The sequence below is a fragment of the Falco biarmicus genome, chromosome 8 (genome assembly GCF_023638135.1).
Source record: "Falco biarmicus isolate bFalBia1 chromosome 8, bFalBia1.pri, whole genome shotgun sequence".
Lineage (NCBI taxonomy): Eukaryota > Metazoa > Chordata > Aves > Falconiformes > Falconidae > Falco > Falco biarmicus.
This window is the reverse complement of record NC_079295.1, coordinates 33,273,164-33,294,608: the sequence shown is the minus strand read 5'-3', so window position 1 is coordinate 33,294,608 and position 21,445 is coordinate 33,273,164. Positions and strand designations below refer to the sequence as shown.

At 51.4% G+C, this 21,445-nt stretch overlaps 1 protein-coding gene across 5 annotated transcripts in view; it reads left to right on the top strand.

Moving 5' to 3' along the window:
* The first annotated feature begins 841 nt into the window (after positions 1-841).
* Positions 842-21,445, top strand: part of HEG1 (heart development protein with EGF like domains 1) — a 59,431-nt gene continuing 38,827 nt past the window's right edge. For 2 of the 5 annotated variants that reach the window (XM_056349150.1, XM_056349147.1), the window contains exon 1: positions 848-954. In XM_056349150.1, the coding sequence (XP_056205125.1) occupies positions 870-954 (85 nt within the window). In that variant the 5' untranslated portion in view covers positions 848-869. Of the gene's footprint in view, positions 955-13,940; positions 14,333-21,445 lie in introns of those variants that run through there. The other 3 variants (XM_056349151.1, XM_056349148.1, XM_056349149.1) reach the window with 3 other exon arrangements.

Below are 21,445 nucleotides of genomic sequence, written 5' to 3'. Positions count from 1 at the left end.
ATTAATCAGCATATGATATCAATCATGTTTTATATAGTTGTGTTAGAGGCTTCCTGGGTTGATGAGCTTTCTGTTTGTTTGTTTTTAACTCCTTTGTGTGTTGAATGTGCTGATTGCTTTCAGATGGAAGCATTAAATGCATTTTATACATAATCTGGGGAGACGTTTGAGGTCACAGCCTCTTTCAGGAGGATGCTGTGGCATTATTTTACATCAGGGTTTGCCTGGCCCATCTGACTCCTTAGGCACACTTTCATGCATTTAAATCTCCTATTAGTTTTGTGCTCTCAAAGAGGGAGGGGAGTAGCCCTCAGCCCAGAGCTGCCCTATAACCATTATTAGCAGGATGTGGCAGCAGAGCGTGCAGTCGTGCCACAGGGGTAAACAGCTCCAGGACCATGCAAGGAAAAGTCAGTCACCAGTGGCTTTCACTAAGTGCTCATGCTCCACGCAGCCACCTTCATCCTGCTGCAGCGCATCCTCCTCCCACCACTGATGCTTCTTCCCAGCCTCCCAGGACGGTGTCTAATGCAGCACGTGGGTGACAGGGGTGGTATCCCCACCACACTACCCTCTGCAGCTCCCATGGATAAAAAATTATCCACCTTTAAAAATCCAACCCAAACCAAAAACGTGAGATTTTTTTCCCATGTTTTCAGGCGTCTGTTGGAGCTGGAGCTCAGAAGCACCAACTGTAAATTGACTCCTTTGCTGCAGGGATATTCCTTATGAAGTGGTGAAGGTGGGAGTAAAATAAGATGGCAGGAAAACACAGTAGCTTTAAATTTACAGCCACTAAACCTTGGCAAATTAGGCACCTGGGAGGGGAAGGGATTGCATTTGGGAAGTCCCAAACTGCCTGAATATCAATGTTTCCTTTCCAGTTGCTTGTGAATGATGTGCTGCTCGTGACTGGAGCCATGACGAGGAGAGGAGAGGGATTATTTTCTGATGGTAAGTACTGGTTTGAACACACGGGTTCACACTGTGGGGCTTTTGCTGGGGCTGGTGAAGGCAGCAGCCTCACTGCTGCCATGTGCGTCGGAGGCTGCAACGGGCAACCCCTGGCCCTGCCAGTGTGTTTCTCCACCTATATTAAGCTCTGCCAGGACGCAGCCAGTTCAGGGGCAGCCCAGGGCCCTTTGCCTGGCTTTTCCTGCTGCTGGCCATGTGTACCGGCGTGTGGTCCTCGTGGTCACCCCTGTCACGGTCATGAGTGCCTCGTTGGGTTCAGAAATGCAGTGTTGTGGCAGCTCAGGCAGGTTTAATGGCAATTTGGGTAAGGGTGTTATCTGCCCTCCCCTGCCCTGAGGGGGCTTCTCTGGGTCTTTACTGCTTTTATAGCCCGTGGTGTGGCATGGTGGGTTGTGCTATGGATGCGCCATAGGGGCACAGGGAGCCGGAGCCATGCGATAGGGACGCCGGTTGTTCTTTCAGCAATGTTTGTTTTGCATTTGCCTGCTCTGCTACTGTTCTTGATGTGCCTCTTGAGTAAAACAGTAGAAAAAAATTTATGGAGACTTTCTTGGAAAAGCATTCGATACTGTGCTTCCTGCTGGTTGGATTTACAGCTTGGGAGGATGTAGGAGGAGCAGGGAGCTGCTACCTGGCTTATACATGGGGGAAGTCTTTTGGGAAAGGTGAGGGGAGAGGGATGAGATCTCTAGGCTCAGTGTTAGGGCCCTCAGGCTTGAGAGTGAGTGGACAGGAGAGCGTCTATTTCTTGTCAGCACTGGGTTTGGCTTTAATTTACCCTGCACAGCCCTGATGGTGTATTGCTGACTTTGGAGGGGTTTCTTTGCCCCTCCTGCTTCACCTCTGTTGCACAGTTAAAGGAGGTAGGAAAGCATCAGATGTGCTGGTTGGCAAATCCAGGAACTAACAAAACTTTCTGAAGAATCATAATTATTACTGATATTAATTATTATCTTAGGAATCGATAATGTGGAGTCCTGCATTTCATGTATAAAGATATTCCCAAGTTATTTGAGCTGCGGCTCTACATTCCCTGTGCCATCTCCCAAAGTATCAGAAAATTTCACAGCTCTTCACCTGAGCTTTAACTCAATCCCACGATGGCACATTACTCAGCTGTGTATTGGTCTCTCCATCTTATTGATGAGGAAACTTTTTTTTTACACAGTTTCATAAAGAATTAAGTACATTGATATAGACTGAAGGAGTCTGTAGCTGTCCTGTATGGATCACAGACCTTGGTGGTAATTGTCTGTGGCTTCTGGGTCACTCAGGTCACCCCATTTACCAAGACTGGGATGCTTGCTTGTATAAGTAAAGTGTCATTGTGATTTGTTTGTGCTTCGTGTCCCAGACTGACACTAGCTTGACTTGTTCCTTGAGTTTAAGCAAATTCAAAGCAGGAAGATGGCAAAAGTTGTAGGGAGTAGAATAGGGAATGGACTGATAGAGAGGTGGCTCAAAGGGCTGCCTTTTCCAGGGTTTTAATCTGTGGTTGTGCAAGCATCAGTGTGAAGATTTCCAAGTATGCGTCACTGCAAAGGGGTGTGGGAAGGTGCAGAAAGCACCTGCATGTCGAGAGGAAAGCAGAGGAGCGGGGGAGACCAAGTCCTGTGTCTGGGTAGAGCCAAGGTCATTAACATGCTGGTGTGGGCTCCTCAGTGACACCTTTTGGGTGGAAAGAGGCTTTCAGGAGAGTTCGTGCTTATCAGCCATCGACTTCTGCTTTTGATGGAGAGAGACACAGGGAGTGGGGGGACTGTGGACCAGATCTGGGCTTTGTCCGAGCCTGCAGCGATCTGGCTGTGGTGTATTGTCACTTGTGCCCCAGCTGTGAAAGGTCGGGTTCTGCCTGGCCTGTAGAAATTAAGCCTGATTCTGAACTAGCTCCAGGGAAAAGCAAAGGGCCCAGGAGTGACTCCGAGGGGAGAGGCTGCCCAGGATGGGTGCACGTTCCCTGGGGAGGGAGAGCTCGGCAGGGATGCTAAACCCGGAGCATTTGGATGCCAGCAGCCCTGGCAAAGCCTGACCTGCTGCTCCATAGCGTGCTCTCTTGCAGAACTAGGAGCATGAAATTATGAAAGGGAATTTCAGAACAATGAAGGGAAATCCTTTGCCTCCCGTACAGCCCAGCCTGGGAAATTCACCACCACAAGAAGCAGCAGCCTCAAAATGCTGCTGCTGGCATTTAAAAGAGAGCAGGTTAGCTTTATAACCAGTAAAAGATTTGAAGTGATTTAACCAGGGCTTGATTTCGAAGGGCATTACATTTGGGGCTATCTAATGCTCACCATGCTTATCGGGAAAGAAACTTTTCCATCCTGCAGAGTGCGGCACAGCCGCTTCAGAAGCTGTATTGGTGGCATCCAGAGAGGTGGTACTGGACTCGATTGCTGGCTGCCTTTGTTTCCCCGCAGCTCAAAAACGAGCATGGGAGTGTCACAGGGCGGTCACGGGGCCGTGTGGCCCGTAGCCCTGTGCGGGAGCCGGGCGGTGTGCGGGATGCCCTGACTGCAGCCCCCTTGTTCTGGCCCGCTCCCCCAGACCGCCATCGCACGGGGCCTGCAGAACGGGGCAGGCAGGCAGGGCAGCGCAGGCAGGCAGCGCAGGCAGGCAGGGCACGGCAGGCAGGCAGGGCAGCCCTGGAGAGCAAAGCACCTTCGTGGGGCGATGCGCGGTGGGAGGGCTCACTGCCGGGAGCGGGGGGTCCCTGCCGGAGCGCGGATCGGGGGGTCCCTGCCGGAGCGCGGAGCGGGGCCGCCGCTGCGCGGGGCGCGGGACTTGCGCGCTGCTGGCACCGGGAGGCGGCGGCGCTAAGGCGGCGGCAGCGGGGCGCCCCTCGGCGGCTGCGGCTCGGGGTGGCGGGCGAGGGGGTTTCCCGCTCGCCCGGCGCGGCTGGGAGATGCATCAGGAGGAATAAAGTAAAAGTAAGAATAACGTTTAAATTATTGTTGTTATTGCCAGTGGTGCCGCGCACGGCCGGGTGAGGGAGCGGGCGGCCCGAGGGCTGCGCGGGGCGGGCGGGGGGGCCGTGCCGAGCCGGGGGGGCCGTGCCGGGCCGTGCCGAGCCGAGCCGTGCCGGGCCGCGGCCGGGTGATGTCAGGCTCGAGGAGGAGCCTCCGCCGCCTGCCCTTTTACTTTCGGGCGCCGGCACTTGGCCGCAGGCTGCTGCCGCCGCTGGCCGGGCCCCCCCTCGCCCCCTCCGCTATGGGCACTCCGCACTTCTAAGGCCGGGGCGGCCGCCCTCTGCGCCGCCCCGGCGCGGGGGGGGGACTGTGAATTAATTAAAAATCGCTATTTACGTGGTTATTCATTGCCCCGCTTCGGGCATGTGAACAACCACCTCCCCCCCCCCTCCCCCCCCCCCCCCCTCCCCGCTTCCCCTCCTTCCACCCCCAGCGCCATGCCGGCAGCCTGCATCCTGCTGCTGCTGCTGGGGCTGGTCCCGGCGGCCGGGTCGCTGCCCCTCGCTTCCCCCGCGGCGTCTTCCTCCCCCTCCTCCTCCTCCTCCTCCGTCCCGAAGCCGCCTCGGCCGCCCTTGCTCGCCTCCCGCCGCGGGACACGCCGGCAGCCCGGGTGAGTGCCCTGCTCCGCCGCGGGGACGGGGACGGGGACGGGGCTTGGTGGCGGTGGGACCCGCGCACTGCCCGCCGCACCGCGACAGAGGGCTGCTGAGCATCCCCCCAGCACCGCAGCTGCGGAGTGCAACCCCCCCCAGCACCTTCCCTCTCCGCTTTGACCCGTGCCCAGCCCTGGTGGTGCAGGCAAGCGCTTCGCTGGGCGAAGGATGGGGATGGGAATCGTGGGTGGGAAACCGTAAACACGCTGTAGCTGCGTGGGCTGGCTCGAAGGTGAGTGGAGGAAACTTCACAGAGGAACTTGGAGAAGGCGCTGGTGGGTACTAGGGGCACGGCCAGCCTGCATCCACCCACCAAAATGCTTTCCAGGTGGGAAATCGGTGGCTCCCATAGGTGGTCTTCAGGGTCTGAGTTGCCTGCTGCTGTCTCTGGACATGCCCTCATCTCGCCTTAGGTGCTGACCCACATCCAGGTGGGGGGACAGGTGCCATCAGCTCTCTATAAATAACCTCTCTCTCTCTGTTGCCTACAGACTGTCAGATTAGTCATGTATAAAGTCACATTTTTTCTTGCATGCCGCATCCACAGTATCGTTACCAGGAGCGATGACTACTTTGGTGCTTTACAAATGATGCTGAACTTGGTTTCACCACAGGAGAAACCATATTTTTCCCAGAACAAGCAGGGCTCATTTTCACTGGCACCCAGTAAACTGGTTCATTTACTCACTGAAGAAGACACATAGCTCTAAGTATGACTAATTCTAGAAAGTGCTAGGTGTCTGCAGGTGGTATAAGGAAATCCAATTTGTCAAATAAGTTCTGTGTATGTTTTAAGTAGGTTTTAGGATTGATCACCTGCCTGAGCTGGATTGTAAAATTTCAACTTTTAATTTCTCATATAGACCGAATCTCATACTTTGGTACTTGGGGTTAAGTTATTTTCATGGAGTTATACATTTTCAGGAAATGTGACAATACTACATTTATAGCATTTTAGTTTTCTTCACAAACCCAAGGTGTGCCTTTGCAAGATGTATCCACACTAGACCAAATGTACAGTTGGGGATATCAACTGGAATGTACTCTGCAGAGGATTAGAAAGCTCCTAACTAACACTGTTTGCATGAGAGCAGCCTGGTGACTAGGATACTGAACTGAAATGTAGGAGATTTGGGTCTGTTCCCAGTTCAGCCACTTCTTTGTGGTGCTCCAAGTGTCCGTTTGCCCTCCAAACTGGGAGAGAATAGTGCTGCCTTACCTGCTGTCAGCTGTCTGAAGATAAAATCTGCAACTTGCCAGCAAAGTGCTCGCCTATTATTTGACGAGAGCTGTGCAAATTTCTTGGTGGACAGAAAAAACTATTTCATTTCATCTCAGCTTTCGATCTGGCATCTTTTTCTGTGACCTTGATGACTCCTGAGAGTCAGTAGAGGAATGCATTTCCTTTGTTAAGAGTCTGAAAAGCTCGAACTATCCGTCCACATGCTGGAAAAGCCATTTGTCTGGCTACCAGTGTCTGGCCGCCTGGGCTTTGCTCCATGCAGCCCATGCTCAGCAGCTACAGGTGCTCGTGAATTATGTCAGCCCCATCCAGAAGGAATGGGGGATGCATCGTGAAGGAGTGATAAATAGCGTGGCAGTAGCTCGCTCCCTAGCAAACAGCATCATGAATTACGCTGGGTCCTGACAGCCGCGATTCACTCGCTGTTAGCTACAGCTCTATGCTTGTCAGTCAAGGGAATTGTTTGGCATTTCGGGCGTGGGCTGATGGGATCTCCTGAATCACTCTCAGGTTGAGCTGTAGACGCTTGAGAAATCCCTGTTTGTCTTGGTACTGCCTCTGCCCCTCTGAGATGTTTTTCGCCTTTGAAAACACTTGCTTGAAGCGGGGGGTGGGGTGTATCTTGTGAACCCATCACTCTGTCGCTATGTGGAAATGAAGATTACATCTCCACTTGAAGCGAGTCTGAGGTTAGGCAGCAAAAGCCCTTTCTCAGGCAGGGTTTAGCAAGCAGATGGTGAGGCAGTGGGTGTAGAAATGGGGCTTTTGAGCCTCTCACAAAGCGTGGGGCGAGGCGGGAGCTGGGCTGCCCCACAGAGCCTCGCTGCCTTCCCTGGCCTGCCTGCGCCTTGGACCACATCTGCCGCCCCTCCCTGCCAAACCCACCACGGGCTTGTCTGATGAAGAAATGAGGACAGATGGCCTTTGTGTGTTGTTTAAAATACAGGCTGAACGGGGGGAGAGGAACACAGGGGGAAAAAAAAATAGGCAAAGTAGGAAGCAAGAAAGTTGGTGACAGTAAAGTTCGAGCGTCTTGAAACCCCTCTGTGAAATTTCTTCTGGCTGCTGTTTCATGTGGGCGCCCAGTGAGTTGGAGGCACTGTCTGCCACCAGCCTGGGTCGGGCAGGGGTTTGGCTACAAGCTCTGTCCTCCCACAGGTCTCAGTTTCCCAACTGTAAAATGGGAATAATTCCAGTAACACCACGAGGACAGTGGGGGTGGCACCAAGCCCCCAACAAGGTCACTGCAGCCGGGGTGTCCCCCTGTTTCTGCAGCATCCCTTTTCCCTTTACTTCTGACCTGCACCAGTGCCCTGCCAGGCTGCCCAGCACAGCACGGGGCTGCCAGCAACGGGCTGGCCCTGAGAAGTTCTGCTTTTCTGCCATCTGCGCCTGTCCTTGTGTCCTTTCTCTCTCTCTCCCATACCAAGTGATGCCTACGTTTGTAGCTTCGACGGTGGGAGCCCTGGAAATAGTTGTGAAATCACCTGAGAAGGAATCAGCTTAGCTTGCAGCAGAGATTTAGGCTGGCTGGCTAGGAGAAACTTTGCAACCCTCTTAGAGGGGCAGAACAGCTTGCATTTATTTATGTTATTTTTTTTACTTTCTATCTTTGAAACTTTCTGTGTGAGGAAGAAGCAGATTTAGGAGCAAGGGAAGAAGATGGTGAGGATGCTTCTTTGCACAAAAGTACGGTGCTGCCTGCAAACCTGCTTCAAATTTCACCGTATGTATTTTGTGGCTCCTGGGTGATGGAAACCTGGCTCTCTGTGCAGTCACACCATTACTGAGAGGTGTAAGATGCTGCTGTTTAGCTTTGATATGATTTCAGGTGACCAGGGTGGTGCAGGAAGGATGCTTCCTCCCCCTGCAGCACAAGGACAAGGAAGGATCATCTCCTGCACCTCTGCGTTGCTATCAAAAGACCTGCAGGCTGCAGGGTTTTCCTGTCTCGGGCATCTTCACTGTTCCTCCCTGTGAGCTGTAAGTGGATTTGGTCAGTGCGCTCTAGACATGAAGTCCCTGGAGCTGTATAGATTTAGCTCTGCTCCTTTGGAGTACATTATTAAGCAAATAAGTAAAGAGAAGGGGCAAAAACGCATTTCAGAAAAGGAGGGAGATAAGGGATCAGCTTTCCTGCCCATTCCCCATCCCAGACCCCTGAAGGTAACAAGAGTCATGCACTGACCGGCTGGGTTTGTATCAGCTTGTAAAAGCGCTTTGTGTGATATTTAAGTGATAAATGAATGCGGTCGGAGGGGTAATTGTGTAACCGGACTGGCAGGGAGCACATAGTGATGCGTATTGATTTACACCACCGTACGCAGTGAACGCGAGCGCCAAGCTGTGACGAGGGCACAGCGGTAAGGGGATAGCTGCCGTAGCTAAAGCCCCTTGTTGGGCTCTCTGTAAAGTTTAATTTCCCAGTCGCAAACTGCCAGAGCCAGCCCGCACCTGTTCAGCAGCAGCACGCTCTGCTCCAGCAGCCCTCACCACTTCAGAGGGATAATTTGATTTGCTTTATTTTTCTCCCGTGGCTAGGAGGACAAGGGAGATGTGTGGTTGCTGCCGTGTCTGTGGGGGCTGATGCCAGCCTTGCTGGTGCAGGGGTGTCTTCCTCAGGGAATATTATTTTCAGTATCAAAAATTGCAGATAATGATGAGTTTAGAGGAGTGTGGGGTTTCTGGGACAACTCGCTTCCTTCACCTGCTCTTATAGAGCCCAGTTTTTGAGCTAGCAGTCAGAATGCCTCCTTGACTGAGCTCCCAAGCTGTTTCTGTGTGCTGCCTCCACCCTCCCCATCCCATTCATTTACAAGGGGCATTTCACAGCCACCGAATGCCGTGCGGAGGCTGGTGGCTCCATCCCCACCACATCTCTTGGAGGTGGCAGAGGATTATGGTCATTTAGCAGAGGAGATGTGGTACCGGGCTAGAAAGGTGGTTGGTCTTGGGGTGGTTGTAGTGCAGAACTCGAACGGATGCTGCCATGGCTGGGACTGTGCCTGTGCATCCAAAACAGAAAGCTGCTGCTTCAAACCTGCCGCGTTTCAGGCAGTCCCGCAAACGGCATTCCGGGAGTTTTCTGGGCAGTAGGAGCAGGGGATTGCTGTCCTGCTAGCTGCCAAACTGGGCACTGAGCTGTCCCTCGGGTGAAAGTGGAGACCACAGCCTGGCCGACTGTAGGTGCACGCTGTGTGGGTGATGCCAGTGGCCAGCCCTGGCTCGGGGGATGTGCATGGCTGCCACGGGCGCTGCGTCTGCGGTAAGTGCAGCGAGCGGGACTGAGGCCTCGGTAGCGTTGCTCTGGTTGTGATGGTTTTAATGAAGCATTTATCCAAGCTAATAAAAAAGACCCCAGAATAAGGAACTATTGCAATTAAAAAGTTAATCAAGCCAATAAAATGAGTCAGCATAGCAATGGTGTTTCAGTGCTGCGGTCTGGAGACTATGGCACCACCAAAGTCTGCAGCTCTTCTGGAGTCGCTGCTGGAAGGACCCTTGGCTGGCGCTATGGGTTTCCCATCGGTGGTAGCTACATACCGTTTCCAAACTAAGGATAGGTGGTAGGGCTCAGTTGTGGCTGAGCCTGCTGCCTTTTTGCACCAAAGAATGCTGTCTTTCTGCCTGTGTCTGTGCTGCTGCAGGGAGGCAGGAGGGGGGCACGGCACGCTGCACCCCATGTGGCTGCCTCTGCCGCATGTGGGATGCTCAGGGCAGAGCTGCAACTGCCTAAATACCCTGAGGAAATGATCTGGAGCCACTGTAAACCCTCTGTGTCCTGGCTTTGCACCCCCCATAGTTTCGAGAGTTTCTCGGGTGTGGGGGGTGAGGAGGGTCTGGGTGGGTGAGCGTCTGTGCAGGCGAGCGGCACTGCTCACGCTTGGGCTGATCCACTGGGACATGCACGGAGCTCCTCTGGAAAGAGGCATGGGCGGATCCTGGCACCTGTCGTGGTGTCTTTCTGCTGTTGCAATGGTGCAAAGAAGCTTTCAGGGCAGTTTGACCAGCCAGAGGGTCAGAAGGTGCTCCAAGCGAATTAAAGGTTGGTTGTTCATACTATCCTTTGATAATGTCCGATACAAAATCCACAGTCTGCAGCTCATGAGCAAGCTCATCACGAGGCCTTAATACCCCAACCACAGGCCCTGTTATTTACATTTGATTGAAGATGTAGGTCATATGATATGTGTTTTCTTTTTCCTGATTAGCTGAGCATAAAAGGCTCAAAGAATCCAATTTTCAGTGGTAGTAGACCTGATTACAAATTCAAATTTTTATTTCTCTGAGCAGTTTTTTGACATTTGCATTGTAATTCTATGTTTCCATAAATATTAGAGGTTCTTTTGCTGGGATATTCATCCAGAGCAGATGCAAGAGGGCTACAAGCACAGGCTTGGTGAAAGAATGAAGTCTGTGGGTGCCTATGAAGTGGAAATGGTTTTGTTCCATCTGAACTCCGTTCCCTCTCACCCTTTTCTGCATACATACAGCTGATGCATGTGTACCCATCACCATATATTTTTTAATGCCCAGGTGTTATACCATGACCTCGTGCTGCTTCAGCAAGGGGCATGGTTCATTTGTGGCTCTTTGATTATGCAGAGTTCGCATTCATCCTTTCAGGCTGAAATCATTCGCATCCAAGGACAAGGAGAGAACTTTCCCACCCAAAAGGGAAATGATGTTGCATTACTGAGCGACCAGCCCAAGTAATAATATAATCTTAGAAAAATGCAGTTCCCTCGAGTAAAGGAAGCTCTGTAAACTTCGGCTCCTCCAAGCTGTTAGCATAGCTATTGCCTGTGCTAGAGTAACGTTGCTGTCAGACCCAGTCTACTGAAGTGCTCAGGAGAGAACAGGGGGAAAAGGGAATAAGAACCAGTTCCTGCTTAAAATAAGGATGTCTCGCAGGATCTGAATACTGTGGGGTTTATAATACAGATTTCAGAATCTTGGGTCACATCCCTTCTTTGCTGTTAATTTGTGGTTTATCTCAGCTGGGTGCTGGTCACCCCTGGTCCTGAAAAGCTCGGAGAAGGGGCAGGCAGAGCCAGGGTGAGCAAAGGGATCAACTGGAGGAAGGTAGAACGACATGAGGTTTCCAGTCACTGGGGTGCTGGGGTCAAAAGTCTGGTTGTATAACACCAGGGGAGAAAGAGGCTCATTTTTAGAGCTGTCAGTGTTTGGGCAAACCAATGCAAGGGCGATACATGTGATGAAGTCACTCTGTGAGCAGTACCTGTAGTTTGCTTCCCACAGCATGGGTAGTTTATGTGTGCTGTGGTTTATTTTGAGCTCTGTGGGTGCTGAGTGCATATGGGTCCCACGGTCAGGGCATGGACCAAACCACAGGGACCCTCCTTGGTCTGGGTGCAGCAGCTTCCTAAGTCGGACACTCACTGGAGTCTTCTTTAGCAAAGTGCTGGTCTTTGTAAAACCTGTAGGAACCTGCTGTCTTGGAGGTGTCTGCCATCCAGGCTAATTTGTTTTGATGTAGGAGGAGGACAGAGGAAGCTGTCTCAGGAGCTTCATCTCTTCAGAAACCAGTATAAAATGCATGAGATATAAAAATATAATTGAAGATGTGCCTGAAATGGAAAACCCGACCTATTTCCTATAAGCAGGTGCTTATAGGAAATATGCTACAAGCTGTCACTGCTCCGGTGCTGCTGCCCCAGTCCCTCCCATGGCTTTGGATGAAGGTGTTTCCCGTTGCCTGTCCTCTGCGCAGGCAGGGCTGTCGAGGAGAGTTATATCTGCTTCTGCATCTGCTGTGCCCTTGCCTCAGAGTAATTTGATAAATAGTTTTGCAGTCGTTTACTTAAGCATCTCCTGAGCTGCAGTCAGCATCTCGGCTGTGGGCGAGAGAGTGCTGCTGCCAGAAGTCAGGATCTGTGTTGAGAGCCTCCTAAGGTTTGGCTGTCTTTCCTTAAAACCCCAACTCCTGGAGTTGTTGTTACAGGAGAATCACTTAGAGGGGGAGAAAAAGAGCTTCTGGCTGTTGAGGTGGTAGATAAAAAGCCCTTGAAAGCGTGAGCTGCAAATCCAGGAGACACACAAGAAGTCCAGGTTGGCTGCATTTAAGAATACCGCTAGCTCAAAGCTGATCTCCAGAGGCTTTTGAGTCCAGACGCAGGGGCCGTTTCAGACAGTCCTGCTTGGCAAGGCTCTGCCTGTGAGTCTGTCTGCAGAAGTGCAACCATCTTAACAGTCTTGCTTTGCTAGGAAAAGAGGGGGTGCGCAAAGAAGTGCAGGGCAATGCAGCAGGAAGACTGGGTGCAAACCCAGTTGTTTTCTGTCCCGCTACCCGAATGCCTTGTGCAAGCGCCTTGACCTTGGCAGATCGACTCTCCGCTGGGAGATGCAAGCTTCATCTGCCTTTTCATTCTTTGCAAGGATGTGAAGCTGGAAGGACTTTCAAAACTGCTTTTGCAGCATCCTGGCTGAGGTCTGGCCAGTTTAAGCTGTTTGAGGGTGACTGTGTCACTCGCAACACAACAAAATGCTGCAGGTCCTTCCCTTTGCCTGTCTGCGTGAGCACCCCATCTTGGGCTCCCCAGTCGGTGCTTGCAAAGGGTCCTCTGGAAACGCCGTGACCTTTACAGTTCTTTCGCCAAGGCAAACACGGAGATGTCTGAGGGACCTTTTGCACAGTGGTTAGATGGCAGCAAAGATCTTGCAGCTGAAGGCTGGGAGAAAATACCCTTTTCTTTTTAACCCTGAGCTAATTTAGCTCTGAGATGAAATCAGCTGGAAAAGGAGTGAGGAGGAATTTTCAGTGGTCCGATAGAAAGGCATAAAAACTGTGCCTGAAGGGTTGACTTGGCAGGGTTAACCGTTGTCCCAGGGGTGCAGCTCAGGCTGCCTCTCCCAGAGGACGTCGTGTTGCACACACATTCAGGGCGTTTTTCTCAGCATTTTTCAGCCTGCTGTGATGGCAGAGGTTTTAAAGGCCATCACAGGAATTGGTCTGACCTCTCGCCTCTTGCCAGATGGACATCACTGTCATTTCTGCTACCAGAACCCACCCTCAGATTCCCTCAGGGATCTCCAGACCATGGAAGAAACCCCGTGCAGGAGTTTTGGACTGATGGGCAGGCTTCTTGGGGTTACCAGTAGCAAAGGCGCGCCCTTTTTTCCTTGAAGAGCATGCTAAAAGGCATTTCTGCATCTGGAGTGACAAGAGGAATTTGGATCTACAGAGCACAATTATCCACATCACTGCTTGTTAGGACACAGGCGTTAACACCCTTCCTTTTGTGGAAAAATCTCTTGAGCCCTGAGGACCGGCGTGAAACATCATGCTCTGTTGAACTTCGCTGAAGCGGGGATGAATCACACCAAACTGAAGTTTTGGCTTCAATGTATTATTGGAAAGATACCTTCTGTGGTAGCCTAGCTGGAGGGTACTGCTGCCCACCCAGGGTGGCAGGATCTGTTTCAGGGGGAGGACAGCACTCTTTGCAGTATGTGTAAGTTGGAGGGGTGGAGGTTGGAGCGGGGATATTTGAGGGGTTTTTCATTTGGTTTTGGTTTTGAGTGCTCTATAAAAGCACAAGGCAGGCCTGAAAGGGATCTCAAGACATCTCGCCAGGGATGTCAAGGCTTCTTCCCTTGCAGGATCACCAGCAGATGTTTATCTAATACGTTTTAAAAAATTTACTCCAGAGAAGGGTTTCACAGCATCTCTGAATAGCTCTCCCGCTACATCCGTGCTGTTATAGGTAAGAGAACACTTTCTTATCGAGGAAACTGTAGCAGCTGGTAGTTAAACCTTCTGCAAAGAAAGGTATCCCATACAAGTGGTGGCCAGGTGTGACCCTGCATAACTTGTAAGATCACGAACTGACAAGTTAAGGTGATTTAGCAATCTGGGGAGGTAACACAAAAGGTAACCCTTTGTATTGAAATGATTTCTATCCCTTTGGTAGGAATGAATTTCCAGGGTTGGAAACATCAGCAAACCAACTGCGCATGATTTGCTTTCCTTGTCAATTGGAATCAAGGACCCTGATTGTGGAGCATAATACTGCTTTTGTAATTCAGCCTTTATCTTTGTGCCGGAGCTGGGCATAATTCTATCTGTGTCTGGAGGGACAAGGAGAAGGGTTTCAGTAGCTGGTGCTCACAAAAGCATCTTTAGAAAGCTCCTTACTCCTGGTACAAGCTTGGAAGAGCTTAAAGGAAAATACCCCTGAGTAGCTTTAGGCATTTGAACAGTCATCATTGTTTGATTCAGATTCAGTTACAGGACTAACATCTAAATGTTAATTCTTTTTAGGACATTATGAGCAAATACAGAATGGGGCTGCAGTTTTAGACTGGCAGCCAACCCTGCAGATAAAAGCACTTTGAAAGGATGCTTTTTAGGAGGGAAACTTGATCAGAGAGTGCAGAATAATCATGAAGATGGTCTTTTCTGAGGGGCATGCAGCAAATATGATGCATGAAGAAAGCCAAATGAGGACTGGGAGGCTTCTGACCTGGGAAATGTGAGTATCGGCAATTTCATGGCCTCTGAGAACAGTCTGTACCCTGCAGACAGAGATCCTTGTAATCCTGCCCTGCAAATTGGTGGTGCCCCTGGATCATACGGTGCTGGGTAAGCAACATCACGTGCTGGGTTAAGACCAAAGTTGATGGTCACTTCATGGCAAGAACGTGCCAAGGCAGTTTGTGTGAGGTGGCTCTGTACTGGGTAATATGGGTCAGTGTGTGGGCAGATGGGGTCTGGGCACAGATTTCTGGCCTCTTGATCCTCTGCGCTGCCTTGCTTGGCACACTGTGCCGGTGCGCATCAAGGGAGGCTGTGACCTGACACTGACTGTGTCCTCAGTGACAGCTCGGAGGGTGACAGCCTAGTCCTGCCCTTCTGCATCGCCCACTTCCACTGCTGGCTGCAGGGCTTGGCCGCAGGCTGCCTGCTGCAGAGCAGGGACCCACACACAGCTGAAAAGACGTCGCCTTGTTCTCAGCCTCCCTGAAACGTGCAGAAAGGCACTGGAAATGGTAAATCCCCTCCCTCGTGGTTCTCAGAAAGGAAACATGTGACTGCAGAGGCTGTGGGAGTGTGGCATGGGGCAGCAGGAGGGATGCCAGCTCCAGCCGCCCCAGGGCAGGCTGTTCCTCCACGGTGGCAGTGGTGATGGGGTGGCGGGTGCCAATGGTGAAGGACCTGGCTTGTGCCCTGGAAGAAGGAGGCTGGGCGCCATCCTGAGCGCGGCCACCGCTGCTTCCGATGGCAGATCGGTGCGGTGTCATCTAGGAAATGCGATTTAGATCATCATCCTTTCGCAGCAGATGGGGGAAGGGAGGTGGGGGCCCTTATCTCTTCTGGGGATTTCCCTTTAAGCTGCTTTAGTTTTTGCCTGTTTGCATTTTTCTCTGTGCTCTCTCAAGGCTCACTGTCCTTTGCTGGAAGAGTAGGAGCCATGAGAGCATCCATGGTTCCCACTGGCATGGCACTGTGCCCTGCATCCCACCTTCAGCTGGGAGGCAAGAGCAGGTTGTAAGGCTTGGGCTGCCGTTAGTTTTCCCCTGGGGTGAGGTTGGATTTTTCTAGTCTACATGGAGGGTAGAATCCAGCGAGCCTTGTATCTGTGTGTCACCAAACTGCATCCACCCCTTGGTGGCCTTGTGATCCTCCTGCATCCAAGAGGGCCCTTCATCCTTCTCATCCTCACCACGTCCTTGAGAAGTTGCTCAGTTCCCAGCTTGGTCATCATTCCTGGTGTGGCCATCAGCCAGCAAAGCTCTTTGGCACGTGCTTAGTGTTAAGCACGGAGAGTAGTTCCCTAGGGAGCTCTTCTTAAGTGCATTGCTGGAGTGAGGCTCTGGTCAAGGCACCTGGACCAAAGCCCACCCTGCGGCAATGGGCAGCATCGCTTGGCCCCCAGGGACACGTGGCAGCCCTGGCTGCTCCTGGCATAGCCTCTCAGCATGGCAGCACCCCTTTTCCTACTCCCTACTCTGTCTTCCTGGTATTTATTATCCTCTCCTGGCTGTGGGAAGCAGGTCCTGGGCTCAGAACACTTTGGAGCAGGGACCTGTCATTTTGTTCCCAGAGTCCGACATGAAAATACTGCCTTGTTTTCTCCTGGGTCTGCAAAGGGCCAAAGTCCTCCACTCCTGGGGCAGCCGGCTCCTGCTGCACATATGCTTCACACTGCCAGGCATCACTTTTTGATGTGTGTTGAGGTTTTGTGGAGAAAAATCTGTGCTTCAGCCCATAGTTCTCACAGTTTTAAGCACAACCCTGAATAATCACTAATACCAGTATTTTGGGGTATTTTTCCCTGCAAGATCCATTTAAGTCAAGTACAAGTCACTGAACTTACACAGGGAGTAAATAAGCTACATGGAATGACATTGGTTATACATGAGGTCAGACAGAATGAGCTAATGCTCCATTCTGGCCTTGACATTAAACTTTTCAGAAAGCAAAATTTCATCCTGCAGCTTCTAAGCTGCCAGTACCTTTCCTTGCAGAGGAGCCTGAGCCCCAGGGCTGCACAGCACTCTGCACCTTGTGAGGCTGCTCACCCCCCGACTGCCAAAGTGTAGCCCTGCTTGGAGGCAGTTTTCTTACATTACCAGTTTTAAGTGAACACGGGCAGCTGCTGGGGGCGTGTGATGGGATGAGAAAGTCGTATGATGGATTGTGATGCCCTGGTTAACATGAAAAGGGTAATTAATATCTCTCTAACAGCAGTGGGCTAGCTTCCCTGGAAATACTGCCCCATGTGAGATTTTTACCAGTTGCCTACCTTGCAGTCAGATTCTGTGTTTCTGGAATTATTTGTGTGAGAGCTCTGGAGAAAGGTTCACACTAGAAATTAAGTCGCGTGCTTACGAAAGCCAGCAGCATCATCGTTCTGCTCTCTCCGACCCTGGTTCTTTCCACTTAACCAGCACTGTACTCACTGCCATGGCTTTTTTCCTTCCCCCCCGCTCCTTTCTTTTTTGCAGCCAGGATGTTTTTTCTTGCCTTTTTATTGTTCCAGTGACCTAGCAACTCCACTTTGGTGGAGCCCTGCCAGGAGACTTCCTCCCCAAGCCGTCTGACAGTCTCCAGCAGCACTGCCTTCGCATGGGAGCAGAAGTTAAAATGACACTGGGCCGGCTTGCTGCATGGCTTTTGCTCTGGCTGCCAGTGCAGGTGAGGGTACTGCTGCCTTCCCATTGAGCAAAGCTTCCAGATGACTTTAAAAACCCTGGAAGGAGGAAGGAGAAGTGCTGCATGGCTGATATTTTCTGTAACAATTCTGCAGAACGTTAGAGAAAAGCCTGCAGGGTTTTTGAAGTGCATGCGGTGGCGCTGGGATTTAGTGTTCAGGATCCATGGTGCAGGCAGGGTGCTTGGAGACATTTCAGCATCACAGAGCAGCAGGAGAGGGGGAAGAGAGTGCTTAGAGAGCTGTGCCGTTCAGGAGGTTTCTTTTGGCTTATTTTTATTAATGTGTACTGAAAACGGTGAGAAAGAAATCCCTTTGGTAAGTGCACCCGGGCCCCATCAGCTGGTGCTGGGGCAGAGCTGCCTCCGCACCCCCTGGGGCTGCAGGGGCTTTTCCCACATTAACACCTGGGACACTTCTGAGGTAGAACACAAACGAGCCAGCATGCAGGCAGATACGGCTGATTCAGGCTTTCTGCTCAGGGAAGGCAGCAGGGACGTGGGTCTTGGTGGGACCCTGTGGGAGCTCTCCGTGGCCGCAGCCTTGGTCCCCTCTTCGCTGGATGGCTGGATGACTGGGTTGGGATTTTACTGGAGCCTTGGCATGGTTATGGGGCTTTTTTAGGCGTATGGGTAGTCATGAGACAGCTTATCCCTGTTGGAAGTGGACTTGCATTTGAACGTGTTTTCCGAAGACTTGACAATAAAACAGGACTTTTTTTCAATTGAGTTGCCAAAAGCTATTTAAAAACAAAAGCTCATGAAAAGAGGATTAAGGTGCTGCTCTGAGCCCTGGGCTGGTGGTTTTCAGGGAGTGTGGGTCTGTGTAGTGCCAGGGATCCGTGGACTGAACCCAAACTGTCCAAGAAAGATGAGTAAGAAGCTCAGGGCTTCGTAGGCTTGAGCTGGTGATCTGGGGGCCTGCACCTCCCCGCGGAAATGTTAGGACACCAAAAGTAAGAGGCTGGAAACCACTGGATAAGCAGGACAATATCCTGTCCCTGCACAGGGTTTTATCCCTGGTTGCAGGCAAGCTGTATGCATGCATCCCACACTTTTGGAAAGGACCACAGGTTTTTGTGTGGTCTTTATTTTGGAGTACCTGTTTCTCTGCTTTAGAGTACTGCTCTTAAGAGCAATAATTGGATCCTTTTTTTTTGCTTATTGCATCTCTGAGCATCAGGCTCTGGGATCATGAAAAAAATGGTAGGAACCAAAAATGACCTTTAGCATCCTCTGCAGTTTTACAGGTCCCAGAGGGGAGGTGGTGTGGAAGTGTAGCATGGTTTTGTCTCATAAAGCGCAGTGCCAGCAAAGTGCCATGGCCTGGCATAGGAGGGGCTGAGAGCGATGCTGATGTCCCCAGCCCTGTGGGCACACGTTACCCATAGCAGCCAGGAAGGTGTTAACCACCTGGACCCTGGCACTCTGAGCTTGCAGGGTCTGCTGCTGGCATTAAGCCCCCATCACCTTTCTCGAGCTGACTTATTAAAGCTCTAGTCACTGTTGGTGGCTGCATAAATCCTTTGTATGATGTTTAAAATGATTTAAAGTCCTGTGAGTTGCTGTCCTGTTCTACCTGGCAGCTGGTGGGGAGAGGACGAGGAGCACGAGGACCAAAGCAAGGCGCTACCAGGGGATGTGTCTATAGGGTACCCCAGCCAAACCAAGCCCTGCAGTAGGGTCGGAAGTGCTAGCAGGGCTCCCGCACCGCTTCTTTTCCCCATCCACCCTCTCTCGCCACCTTTCTTCATCCAGCCTGAATAATTCCTTTTATTAATATTGAAAGAATTAGCAGAAAAGGGTTGACTGCATGTGGTTAAAAACCTCTCACATTCTTCCAGTGCTTAGTGCACACGAGGGACCTTCCCTGAGCAATATTATCAGCGTGTTTACGCTCAACTGACCCGTCTCAAGTATGAATATTTTTTTTCTAAGCTCCATTTCAGCCCCCCCGTTCCCCCCTCCCTCCTCAAACGGCTTCTTTCAGGGCAAGAACAAGGAAGGAAATTGAAAATCCCAGAGAGCCCTGGACGGTCCAGATTTAGGGCTGTAGCTTTTGTTCACACAAACTCACTTGGCTCCTAACTGGCCTCCACCCATGATCCCGACATCCGCAGCAGCCGTTCAAAACACAGCACAGACCCGGCCTCGACCCCGGCGGGGAGCGGCAGCCACCCGTGCCACCCGCTGCGGGGCCGGCAGCCCCGGCTTTGCTCCCTGCCTCTTCTCCCTTGCCGTCTGCCTTTCTTTCTAAGCTTTTCCTACAGCCGGCATGGAGTTTTCTAAGTTGAGATGAGGTGGGTTTTTTTTTCCCTCCGTGAGCCTCGGATGATGTTAAGATTATGCAATGTTAACAGATGTGGACTTTATAATTATAGCTCTCTGTCCTCGGGAGGGGCCTGCTTTAGCTTTCCACGAGCTCTGCTCACCACGGGATGCTCCCACGGTGGCTGTAGCCCTGGCAAAACAGCCACTGCATGGGCGGCTGTACCAGGAACGGTCCCCTGGGAATCGCTAACCTCCTGAGGAGTTGCTGCTCTGGGGTGAAGGGCTGCTCTGGGCAGCCAGGCAACTGCTCTTGGCTTTTTTTGTGTGCAGACACACATTACATTTGTGTTCCTTGGTCAAGTGAGTCTTTTTGTGGCCTTTGAGGAGATAAATCCCTTCTGCAGGAAAGCAGCGGGGCTGGTATAGCTTGTGGTGTGCCCTGGTTGGTTGTGATGCTCCTGCCAAATGCTGTCTGCGGGGATCCTGCTCCCCTGGCGTTAGCAGGATACATCCTTCCTCACTACCTGCCCTAAAATGTCTGTGAGTGATCACAGCCACTTGCAGCATTGTGCTTTTTGGTGTTGTGCTGTCCCATGGTTGAGCCTTGAGCATTGCCATGACATTGCCCCAGCAGCAGGCACCTCCTGGACAGGGAAGTGCCTGTGCTGCGCCCTGGGATGGAGACAGAAAATCACTGGTCCACAAGGGATTTTTCAGGAGTCTGACAAGGTAGACATCCAGCTGCGCTGCCAGGGGCAAACCCAAAGCCTTGAGAAATTGGCTGGAACTTGATCTGTTTGTCCTGGCTGCATTATAACTCAGCTCCCAGCAAGCCATGGACTTGTTATGCTTGTGAAGAAAAAGTAACTCCGAGCCTCGACCTGTCTGGTGAGCATCACTGCTAGTTTTAACTGGGAAGGAAAACACCAGTCCGGCGGGTGGCAGGAGGGTTTTGCGCTGGAAGTCAAATATTTCTCGACAGCTGTGGTCGTGTGGAGTTAAACCGTGGAAAGCAGCTGGCAGCTTAGGACGTGACAAAATTGTTAGTGACAAATCAGTACCTGAGCTAAAGGGCTGCTCTGCTTTAAGCCTTTAATGCATCAGGGGAGGCCAGATGGTTTTTTTGGAAGAAGTTTTCATCTGCTCTGTTCACTCCAGCAGAGGAGGGTCATCTTTGAAGGCTAATTTCTGCAGGGATGTCAAAGAGGAGATTACAGTGATCTGGCACTTCTGGAAGGCTTGATGGCTGTGTGATGAGCTGAGATTTCTTGTCTGTTTTGTTGAAGAGACTGATTTTTTTGAGTTTCCTTACTGCATGCTGTGGGTTGAATTTTCCAGCACAGCTCATGCTCTGCACCCACCAAATGGCAGAGCTGAGCCCATGCTGGCGTGTAGTTTTCCTTCCTGCAGCAGGACCTGGCATACCTTGCAGGGCAGAGATAAAAATGCCTGATGATTCTAAAAAGCCTGTGTAAATAGTACCTTCTTATTCAGCCCGTCTACTCCCTGACTGCGCTCAAAGCCAGGTTTGCTAGTGCCCATGGTAAGGGGAAGGGTTTTGCTTCGGTTTATTCCCAGCAGCTCTGCAGAGCCAAAAGAGGATAGAGAGAACTCCGAGGTGGATTTGCAGGGCAAACAATGACCAGACAAGCAACCAGCAGCATTTTACTTTCAAACCAGTTGCATTCTATCAAGGGCTGTAGCTGAAGGTACTGCTTGCTGGCATTTCCAGGGTTATTTTTAAGAAGTGGCAATTAAATGCCTGCTGCAGTGCCCCATGATGTGTTTTAGCATGCCTGGCCAGAGCCCTTGTTAACAAATGACTTGGCAACCTGAGAAAGCAAATTTCCCTCTGTCTATACTCGTCCCCTAAGGGTTTCTTTAAGCATCTGCTGCTTTGCCTTTTTTCTGTGCAGAAAAGCTGGCTGCTGAGGCACAGTAAGCACGGGTTGGTTGCACAGCTGAAAGCTTTTAGTGAGAGGGGAATGGGGAGAAATCTCCAACACACCCAAATCTTTCAGCATCAGGGCTGCTATAAATGGACTTGTGGGCTACAATTACAGGCTGGGTATTGGCTTGCCAAGTGTCCCCTGCGACTTTGCATCCCCTTGTCCACATGGCGACAACAAACAGCTTGTTAGATGGGACAGGAGTGGCTCAC